The sequence below is a fragment of the Ranitomeya imitator genome, chromosome 2 (genome assembly GCF_032444005.1).
Source record: "Ranitomeya imitator isolate aRanImi1 chromosome 2, aRanImi1.pri, whole genome shotgun sequence".
In the NCBI taxonomy this organism is placed as follows: domain Eukaryota; kingdom Metazoa; phylum Chordata; class Amphibia; order Anura; family Dendrobatidae; genus Ranitomeya; species Ranitomeya imitator.
The window spans coordinates 795,386,380-795,397,867 of record NC_091283.1 but is presented as its reverse complement, the minus strand read 5'-3'; the positions used below and the strand labels follow the sequence as shown (position 1 = coordinate 795,397,867).

Below are 11,488 nucleotides of genomic sequence, written 5' to 3'. Positions count from 1 at the left end.
AAATCCGGGTGCGGTCAGAGCTTATTTCATGGACTCAGACTTGAATGGCCGAGTCCCATCCGATTCACAGAGGCAAATTGTGCATGTGGAGATTGCTTTCGGACGTGTACACTACCTCATTGAAGAACATCGGAATACTATACGAGTCTCATGGGTCGAAGTTTAACTTCATGTTACCAGTAAGGCTTTCATGAGCTCCATGAAATTGAAGGGAGAATCCTTAATTTGAGGTCGTTGTCATTGACAGTCTTCTACAAGAAGCTATACAGTTAAGTTATGGCCATCCAGACAATAAGTAAAGTGCAGTTTTATAAATAAAAATAGCCTGGAATCTGCATAGAGTGATACTAATTATACAATGTGTCAGGAGTTAAATAAAAAGTTGACTCGTATGATATAAAATTTATCCTGAATAAAAGGGATTAATGCAAAAATAAAGGAAATCAATGGAGGAATACTACATACCGTAAGTCTCCTCCACTACTCCTTTAAGTGACATCGCAACTCTACCATTGTTAATTTAGTACTGCACTTGTGGGCGAAGGAACATTAATGTAGTTAATAGTTTAACTACCAGCGAGTTCCAGTGTCATTACTAATGTGTTACCTGGTGTCCTCAATATAAATCAGAAAGAATGTAGCGTCGGTTGTAGGAACTCCGACCCCGCAAATGCCATAAGGCCCAGAGCAGCAAGGATGCTGCTCTCTGACAGTAAAGTTTTGCTGCAGCTGCCACTAGATGGCGCTCACAGTATAGAGATTTTTAACATTTGCTGTCCCACCATATCACAGAGCTCCATCTAGTGGCTGCTACAGACAGATCCTCCTCTACTATGTGAAGAGAAACAAGGATGATGGAGGTCACGGGGGAAGATTTATCAGTACGAGAAGCACCAATACATCCGAGTATTGTATTGACAGCACATGCAAGAGTTGCATCAGTTTTAAAAACAGATCACTGTCTGATCCGCCAGAATCAGAGCATGTCTTAATCTCATCTGTGTTTTTCAGATCAGGTTTGGCCAATTAAGTACAGGTGCTTCTCACAAAATTACAATATCATCAAAAAGTTAATTTTAGTTCTCCAATACAAAAATCGCATATATAGACTCATTACAAACAGAGTGATCTATTTCAAGTGATTATTTCTGTAATGTTGATTATGGCTTACAGTCAATGAAAACCCAAAAGTCATTATCTCAGTAAATTAGGAATTTTTTGCAGGTGTTTTTTGTTAATTATTCTAAGTGTTTATAAAGGTCCCTTAGTCTGTTTCAGTTGCTCCACAATCATGGGGAAGACTGCTGACTTAACAGATGTCCAGAAGGCAGTCATTGACACTCTCCACAAGGAGGGTAAGCCACAAAAGATCATTGCTAAAGAAGCTGGCTGTTCACAGAGTGCTCTAAGCATATTAATGGAAAGTTGAGTGGAAGGAAAAAGTGTAGTAGAAAAAGGTGAACAAGCAACCAGGATAACCACAACCTTGAATGGATTGTTAAGAAAAGGACATTCAAAAATTTGGGGGAGATTCACAAGGAGTGGACTGCTGCTGGAGTCATTGCTTTGAGAGCCACCACACACAGACGTATCCAGGACATGGGCTACAAGTGTTGCATTCCTTGTGTCAGCCACTCATGACCAATAGACAACGCCAGAAGCGTCTTACCGGGGCCAAGGAGAAAAAGATCTGGACTGTTGCTCAGTGGTCCAAGGTGTTGTTTTCAGATGAAAGTAAATTTTGCATTTCATATGGAAATCAAGGTCCCAGAGTCTGGAGGAAGAGTGGAGGCCACAATCCAAGCTGCTGGAGGTCTAGTGTGAAGTTTCCACAATCAGTGATGGTTTGGGGAGCCATGTCATCTGCTGGTGTAGTTCCACTGTGTTTTATCAAGACCAAAATCAGCGCAGCCATTTACCAGGAAATTTTAGAGCACTTCATGCTTCCCTCTGCAGACAAGCTTTTTGGAGATGGGAATTTCATTCTCCAGCAGGACTTGGCACCTGTCCACACTGCCAAAAGTACCAATACCTGGTTTACAAACAACAGTATCACTGTGCTTGATTGGCAGCAAACTCGCCTGACCTTAACCCCATAGATAATCTATGGGGTATTGTCCAGAGGAAGATGAGACACCAGACCCAACAATGCAGACGAGCTGAAGGCTAATATCAAAGCAACCTGGGCTTCCATAACACCTCAGCAGTGCCACAGGCTGATCGCCTCCATGCCATGCTGCATTGATGCAAAAGGAGCCACCACCAAGTATTCAGTGCATTTACTGAACATACATTTCAGTAGGCCAACATGTCAGATTTTAAAATAATTTTTCAAGCTGGTGTTATAAAGTATTCTAATTTACTGAGATAATGACTTTTGGGTTTTCAGTGGCTGTAAGCCATAATCATCAACATTAACAGAAATAAACACTTGAAATACATCACTGTGATGACTATATAATATGAGTTTCACTTTTGTATTGAAGAACTGAAAAATTAACTTTTTGATGATATTCTAATTTTGTGAGAAGCACCTGTATATGGAGATTAAAAATGGAAGACACGTATTACTTCAGCAATCCATCTGTGTTTCATCCATTTTTAATGAGTCAATAGCTGAAGTTCTGAAAGTCGACCTGCTTCAATTTTGAATTACATTAAGGCAACATAGGCAAAAATGGATAACACAAGAGAACTAGTGATGAGTGAAAGTGCTCGGACAGGGCTTCAGTGTGCTAAAAAAAAAAAAAAAAAATGTTGGAGTCCCCGCGACTGTTCGACAGCCACAACGCATGCCAACTGGAAGCCAATCTCTCAAATTCAGAGACAGAAGTCCGGAAACTAGACGTCATTATTGAAAGAATACGACAGATTCTCCTGTCTTTATTAGATGCCGTAGATAATTGCGAGAAGCTGAGACACAGGTAATCTCTGCACGTGTTGAGGCTGTCGAACAAATCGGCAATCCCAGCCTGTGTTGCAGCTGTCGAACAGCCACGATACATGCAGCTGTGGGGACTCTGAGCACGATGAAGACACTCGGTTAGCACCCGAGCATGCTCAGATAACACCTTATTGGAGAATGTTCGCTCATCACTGAAGAGAACTAAGGAAGTAAAAATTAAAAGTGATATGTAAATGTAGCCTTCAATTCAGTCTTCTGGCATAAACACATTGAAAATTATGGTGTTTGGGCTAAATGCCATGTTTAGGAAGCCCCGAGCCACTATGACATGTTAATCCTTTTTTTGTCACATATTTAATAGACAAATTAGACCCATTCTCAATAGTACATTAGTCCTTACAGAAAAGTCAAAAGGGACCTATTGTTTTAACCTGAGGATTTTTGCGCTATTGCTTGTATTTACTGCACTCCTAATTTTGCTACGGTGCCACGTCTAAGCCCATAATGAGATGGAAACTAACAGGAACCCCAGTGTGACGACATCTTTGATCAGAGCAGTTGAGTGCCTGCTGGTAGGATGACATATCTGGTGTAATGCATTGGCACGTTCCTTATGGATTTAAAAGAGGAGAGAGGTGAGAAATTAAAAAAAATAAAATAAAAAAATTCCCACAAGCATCTGTGTCGGTCGTCTTATACCACGGGTGTGCAGTAATTGCTTTCCTTTGGTTTACAGCAATAGACTGTGCTGAACGTTGGAGAGTACATTGTAACCTTGACTCTTTCTCAAGGTAGTGGATTATCAAACACTGTGTCTGGGAGGATGGAGATCTTTAGCTTCTTTTCTGGCCAGCTATATTCCTTGGGCAACTTCATCTGGATACAGAGGGAAAAAAAAAAAATTGTCAAGATCGAAGCATGGATTTCAGATGTGGGAGCGCTCATTAGAACCAAGTCAGTGTGAACATTCCCTTAAAGTGAACCTGACAGCAGATTCATGATGCCAAGGCATAGGGCAGCAGAAATCACACTTTGCAGTTGTGCGTTTTGCATGTCGTTTCAGAGAAAACACACTTTTAATAGCCAGGTGGGGACTACAAGGCTGCAGTATTACTACATTTATTTATTATTATTTTATTATTATACATTTTTATAGCGCCATTTATTCCATGGCGCTTTACATGTGAATACGGGGCAAATATAGACAAATACATTAAACATAGTCTCATTCATGCTGCCCGTGGATCGGCCACCATAAAACTGCTGGGTGGTTCCCCTTAAAACTGTCCTGGCCCATTTAGCTTCGGTTTATTATGCAGAAATCCTAAACAAATTCCTTCACATAGATTCACAAAAGCAACATTAATTCTGTGAGATGAAGAAGAGTGCAATCCTATAAGTCGCTGAGTTTTCCATGTGTGCTGCAGTCTGATGCTAGATTACCACCCGGGAGTTAATAAATGAATCCGTGTGAATGCGCGGCCCGGCCGCAGAACGCAGCAAGCCGCAGAACGCAGCAAGCCGCAGAACGCAGGAAGCCGCAGAACGCAGCAAGCTGCAGAACGCAGGAAGCCGCAGAACGCAGCAAGCCGCAGAACGCAGGAAGCCGCAGAACGCCGCAGAACGCAGGAAGCCGCAGAACGCAGGAAGCCACAGAACGCAGGAAGCCGCAGAACGCAGGAAGCCGCAGAACGCAGGAAGCCGCAGAACGCAGGAAGCCGCAGAACGCAGGAAGCCACAGAACGCAGGAAGCCACAGAACGCAGGAAGCCACAGAACGCAGGAAGCCGCAGAACGCAGCAAGCCGCAGAACGCAGGAAGCCGCAGGACGCCGCACACTCCAGACAGTTCCCATGTTTGAAGTCGAAATCTAGGGCTGCAGAACGAAGTCTGGCAATTTACAGGAGCCTTCACTCCCCTCCTCCAGCAGCTAAAAAGAGAACTTACTTCCTCTGGAGAGCTTAAGTCTTCTAGGTCTTCCAGCATCCTTTCCACCAACTCCTCTGTCAACAAAATCTAAGAAGATAAAACGGTTTGAGCCTTTTATTCTGCCTTTCTATGTAATTGGAAAAGCATTTGATCTTGCTTTCTGAAGCAAAACATGACTTTAGCGGGAGTGTCCCAGTAAGTTTTTTTTTTATTTTTATGCCAGTGGCAATTTTGTTCTTGTAGTTACTGTTGGCACTTTTCACTGGGAGGAAAGTGGACAAATACGATGTATAGTTTATCCACAATCAGACCACTAGCCCAAAGCGAAAATTGTTGGTCACAAGTAAAATAAAAAACTGGTGGTCTGATGCTACAGAAACACCGTGGTAATGATGGAAGTGCATAGACCTTTCCAAGCAGTCACCGACGCTGGATGCACTGGTGGAACATTCATTCAATGTCAGAGCCTCCCGTGTATGGAGCAGGCTCAGGAGTTGAGCCTGCATCATAACCAGCAGAGATAACAGCTTTCACATGCTGCTGTTAATCTCTCATAGCGGAATTTAAAGGCATTGCCTACAGAGGAGAGTGCTGTTCTAGGCGCCATTCAGCCCCTCCGCAATGTGATCGCAGGTTACTAATGGGCTGTCATGCAAGTCAGTGGCCTGCTGAAGGCTGGGTTTTAAAGGAGACCGATTTTTTTCTATACATCACAATACTACTGTATTGCACTAAATCGAACTATAATAAATATACACTAAAAAAAAAAAAAATAATTCCATCATGACCAGAGGTATTTTTGGTTTTGATTTTCGCTCCCCTTCTTCCCAGAGCCATAACTTTTTTATTTTTCCGTCAATATGGCCATGTGAGGCCTGTTTTTTTTGCGGGACGAGTTGTACTTTTCAACTACACCATGGTTTTAACATATCGTGTACTGGAAAAAGGGAAAAAAATTCCAAGTGCGGTGAAATTGCAAAAAAAAAGTGCAATTCCACAGTTTTTTTTTACTAGGTTCACTAAATGCTAAAACTGACATGCCAAGGACTCTCCAAGTCCTTACAAGTTTAGACACCAAGTATGTCTAGGTTCTTTTTTATCTAAGTGGTGAAAAAAAAATTCCAAACTGAAAAAAAAATAAATAAATTTGCGCTATTTTTCGCAATCTCGGGTCGGGTGAGGGCTTATTTTTTGCGTGCTGAGCTGACGTTTTTAATGATACCATTTTGGTACAGATATGATCTTTTGATCGCCCGTTATTACGAGCTTTTGATCGCCCTTCATTAGGCGATTTCCCTTTGATGTGGGCACTGCCGGAGCCCACATCAAAGGGAGGGTGTCCGACATCGGCGCACTATTACGTCGGAAAGGGGTCAAAATATAAAAATTAAAACATTTGGTATCCGCACAAGCATTAAAACCGCACAAAACGACAGAGTTGCAGTTTGTCAGTCACAGCAAACACACACACACACACACACACACTATTGATGGCAAAATGAAAACTTTGCGGGTAAGGCTTCTTTCACATTTCCGTCGGTACGGGGCCGTCACGAAGCGTCAGCGCGACGTACCGACAGAAGTGTGTGCATTCATATTTCCGTCAGACTGCAGGGTGAGGAAAGATCGTGAGAGCGATATTTCCTGCTGGGCATGCGCAGTGTGAAACACTGGATGCGACGTACAGAAAGATGTTCCCTTGAACGTTTTTCTGTGACGACGGTCCGCCAAAACCTGACGCAACCACTGCACGACGGACGCAACGTGTGGCCATACATTGCAATCCGTCGGCAATACAAGTCTATGGGAAAAATTTGCATTTTCAAAAATCGACGTACTGCGACGGTAGCAGAAAGATGGAAGTGTGAAAGTAGCCTAAAAAAAACTGACAAATCCAAAAACTTCTCACTCCCCTTCACCATTTAACAACCTGGAAAGGGGTCTGAATACATGGCGGGGGTTCAGAAGCTCATTCCACATTAACTGCATCTCTAACCGCTGAGGCTGGACCAGCTTTAGGCTGGTTTCACACTTGCATTTGGCTGGTCTGCGTATGGCAGCATACATCCTCCCTTAAGCTCCGCCTACTTCCGCATGCATCCTGCGTACCCATCTTTAACATTGGGTATGCAGGGACATGCGTTGTATACGAATGCGGCGTCTTGACGTGCCCGCCAACCGCAACTTTTTTTTTTTTTTGCTATTAATACCATACATCTGACATTTTGATCTATTCTATTGCTTTTTTTTCTCGATTTATGGTTATACAGTTATAGGTTGCACTTGATGGACCTAGGTATTGTACATTTTGTCACTAAATTATCCATGACCTGCAATGTTATGTGTGAAGACATCTAGACCTTTTTAAAAGGAGATTTTTGCCATTTAATGGGAAAAGTGAAGCGATTTGAATTTTTTCTTCTCCATTTTTAAACACGTTGCAGTTTTACTAAGCAAGTTTAGCTCATATTTCAATGTAGTTTTTACAGAAGAAACCCCCAAAAAATAATGGTGAAATTGTATTTGTTTATTCGTTTTTCTCACCATTTCATCCTAGCTGGAGTTTTTGTCCTTTTTTTTTAATAAATAAAAATAAAATACACTTTACAAATTTGTAGTGGCTATATCTACACACACACAGAAGTCGACTTACCTGTAACCAAGGACCATGTGCTGCGTAGGGATGCTCCTCTGTAGCAAAGGCTCCTTCTACGCCTGTGGACACAAACGTGATGGCTGTGTCTCCAGAAATACTTTTATATGTAAAGTGTCGTCCATGTAACAATCTGCCCCTAGAAGAAGGGGAAGACAATGGGGATCAATGACGAGCTAAACAGTGGTATAAATAGACGTATTTTCAGTGCAAACATTTCTTGTATTCACACTTTATGCCATAGGTGTCAGAAAGGAACAGGTCTCTATACATCTAATCAAAGTAGTGGGGTCTCCCGATTCTCAGCCCACCTGGTGAGGTTGTATAGAGAGGCGGCTGAGCATTTACATTGCTATCAATAAGAACAGCAGCAAACAAGGAGCAGCCATCTCTACATTCACCTTCCACAGGGCTGTGGAGTCAGTAAGCCAAACCTCCGACTCCTCTATTTCCATGACACTGACTCCACCAAAATGGGCTCCGACTCCACAGCCCTGACCTTCCACCTGCCTGCAACAACCTTACCAAGAAGGATGGGGATCAAGGAAACCCAGTTATGGAAATCAGGATCCACCTCTTGAAGACGCACCCATCAAACTTTTTTTTAGGATCCGTTTCCTGCAACTTTATTACATGCTATTAATTTCAACTGACGTTTTTTCCTTTGAAACTAAAATATAAAATACATACGCAGAAAATGAATGGTCACCTTAGACAAAGAGGAATAAGAGCGCCGGACTCTTGATTAAATTTGAGATGGACGCTTTCCAGTTGACGTGTGCGAATCAATTCATGAGGGATTATGGCTGAGGAACTTTCGCTTTCCAGGCTATCTTTCCGGCTCCTTGGAAAACAGAAATAAATAAATAGCAGTGCACAGATCTCCCCATTTGTTAAGGTCTTATTAGGAAGGACTATTTGGAGATAAAAATAACACTGTGCTACATTGTTGTTGTTTTTTCAGGTTTTCCATAGACAAGTGGACACAACATAGGTCATGGCAGGCACACACAGTGGCTTCAATACAATTAGAGATCCTCAGGTGAATCCCATGTTGGCAGGAAACATTGGGAGAGTTAGAGGGTAGGATCCTAAACTTTGGTCATCTTTTCAGGAGGATCATTCAACTATTTTCCATGTGTCTTGTAGGGGTGATACATACGAAGAAACTGATGTGATCGTCTTGTCTAGCACGGCTGTTCTTTATCCCTGGGGATCTGTATGACCTACACATCTGAAAGCATGCATTAGTTGACTGCACCCCCTTAAACCATACAAGTTGTCACATGATTAAGCTCGATAACCAGTGGTGGTAAGTAGCCCAGAAACAAAGCACAACACATGCGAATGTGGTCCATAATATTCACTCGGCTCCACCAACAACAATTAGGAGCCCAGTATAGAAGAGAGTTAATATTTCTTGAGATGATGGAGCGTGCTCGGATAAGGTGTTATCTGAGCATGCTCGGATCTTAATCGAGTATTTTCGGCGAGCTCGAAAAATATGCTAGAGTCGCCGCAGTTTAATGTCTCTCGGCTGTTAGGGTCATTCCATGTCAAGGGAACCAATGATTTTTACCTCTATTTTTTAATTCTTTTGAGATTTTGTAATTTGGTAATAGTGTGTTAGAGAATGCAAAATGTGAAGAAAAAATTCTAGATTTTTTTAAAATTGATTTTCAAAGTTCGGAAAAAGTGGGAATTTCGGTGTTACTGTACCTGCCTTTACATTTCTCCTCATAACTCAGGCTAGAAAAAAAGATAGAGAAACAAAATAAGCACCATTCTACTCAGAACTGTACAGGCTTTCACCAGATACGTCACAAGGGTATCCTTGATAATATTTTACCCATGCGAACGCAAAATTTTAAAACGCATTTCCGAAAAAAACGTTTAATTTCAAAATTTAAAAAAACTGCACATGTGCCTGCTATGCTCCTAGCCACATCTGTACCAAAATACAAGCTGGGATCGTGATGGGATCATATTTTAAAAAATAAAACTATTACAGTGTCAATTCGAAAATCTCAAATTCAGATCTGTTCAGCCTGTGGTCTAACAGTGTTGGTCTATATTTACCAAATAATCCATGATTTTTAGATATTACTGTATTGTTACAGCTTAGAAGCAGGAGAGGACAGAGGAGAAGCTTTGTTAGGGCTCAGCCTAAGGCCACATTCACACGTTGCTCTTTATTCTGCGGGTTCTCCCGCAGCGGATTTGATAAATCTACAGGGCAAACCCGCTGCGGTTATCCCTGCAGATTTATCGCGGTTTGTCCTGCGGGTTCCGCTGCGGGATTTTACCCCTACTATTGATGCTGCATATGCAGCAATATGCAGCATCAATAGTAGTGTTAAAAATAATAAAATCATGATGATATACTCACCCTCCGACGTCCCGATCTCCTGGGCGCTGCAGGCGGCGGTCCGGTTCCAAAGATGCTGTGCGACCAGGACCTTCGGTGACGTCACGGTCATGTGACCGCGACGTCACCGAAGGTCCTGGTCGCATAGCAAACCTGAGACCGGACGGCCGCGTGCAGCGCTGAGACTTCCGAGGGTGAGTATACATGATTTTTTATTTTAATTCTTTTTTTTTTTTTTAATACAAATATGGTTCCCGGGGCCTGGAGGAGAGTCTCCTCTCCTCCACCCCGGGTATAACCCGCACATTATCCGCTTACTTCCCGCATGGTGTGCACAGCCCCATGCGGGAAGTAAGCGGATCAATGCACTTCTATGGGTGCAGAATCGCTGCGATTCTGCACAAAGAAGTGACATGGTCCTTTTTTTCCGCAGCAATTCTGCGCGGGTTTTTTTCGGGTTTTTCCGCATCATGTGCACTGCGGTTTCTGTTTTCCATAGGGTAACATTGTACTGTACCCTGCATGGAAAACAGCTGCGGACCCGCAGCGGCAAAATCGCCGCAGTTCCGCAGTAAAAACCGCATAGTGTGAACATGGCCTAAGAATGAACATGGGTAGACAGTGAATACAGAGCAGATGACGGGTCGGCAGCTCCAGCCTCCAGAGGCCATATTCACACCAAATCTTAAGGCTCTGTGCACACGATGCAGATTTTGCTGCTGTTCCACAGCAGTTTCCCATGAGTTTACAGTACAATGTAAACCTATGGGAAACCGAAAACGCTGTGCCCATGTTGCAGGAAAAAAAACGCGCAGAAACGCAGCTGTTTACATTCCGCACCATGTCACTTCTTTGTGCGGATTCCGCAGCGGTTTTACACCTGCTCCATAATAAAAAACCGCAGTGGAATCCGCACAAAAAAACGTGGTAAATGCGCAGGAAAAACGAAGTGTTTTTGCCCTGCGGATTAATCAAATCCGCTGCGGAAAAATCCGCCGAGGACCATTCTACGTGTGCACATAGCCTAACACCCAGGCAACTCCTCAAATGGAGGGGGAAAAATATTCTCAACATCCAGTTCATGTATTGTACAAACCAGGACTACGAAGAGGAGGAGAGTCTGTGAAAACCTCGGTTACAGGAAGCAGAACCCATCACAGGGACTCAGCAATACCGGACTGTCATCCCATGTAGTGGAAATAAAGACAGTGAAGTCCATGAAGTGGTAGAAGGCGGCACAAGATCGTCAATGGATAACATAACCGGTTATGTGACCTGTGAATATGATCGGCGCTGGTGGCGGCTACTGTACTCTCCAAAGATTGTGAAAATGAAGAAGTAGAAGTGACTTTTCTGCACCTTCTGGTCCAGCGTCGTCCTTTGTGTATCAAAGAAAACCAGACATTGTAAAAGTTTCAAAAATCAGATATTAACCCTCCGTCACATACAATATTCGGACTAACGAGTTCACATACAATGTGCCTGTCAGGCGCCTGCTGGAAAAATACCTATAATATCTAATGTTTGCAATTTCAGTGCTCTAAAAGTGATCAGTGACCTTCATAGGGATGTAATAAAAGAGACTACACATAATCAGTTGCAAAAAAAAAACATTTACTTAACATAAAACTAAT

At 42.7% G+C, this 11,488-nt stretch overlaps 1 protein-coding gene across 2 annotated transcripts in view; it reads right to left on the bottom strand.

The window, feature by feature from the left end:
• Positions 1-2,589: 2,589 nt before the first annotated feature.
• The window catches only part of SUFU (SUFU negative regulator of hedgehog signaling), a 56,316-nt gene continuing 47,417 nt past the window's right edge, over positions 2,590-11,488 (bottom strand). For both annotated transcript variants that reach the window (XM_069753710.1, XM_069753711.1), the window contains exons 9-12: positions 8,196-8,330; positions 7,487-7,625; positions 4,852-4,920; positions 2,590-3,781 (exon numbers count right to left, since the gene is read on the bottom strand). In XM_069753710.1, coding sequence (XP_069609811.1) covers positions 3,692-3,781; positions 4,852-4,920; positions 7,487-7,625; positions 8,196-8,330 — 433 coding nt within the window. In that variant the 3' untranslated portion in view covers positions 2,590-3,691. The remainder of the gene's footprint in view (positions 3,782-4,851; positions 4,921-7,486; positions 7,626-8,195; positions 8,331-11,488) is intronic.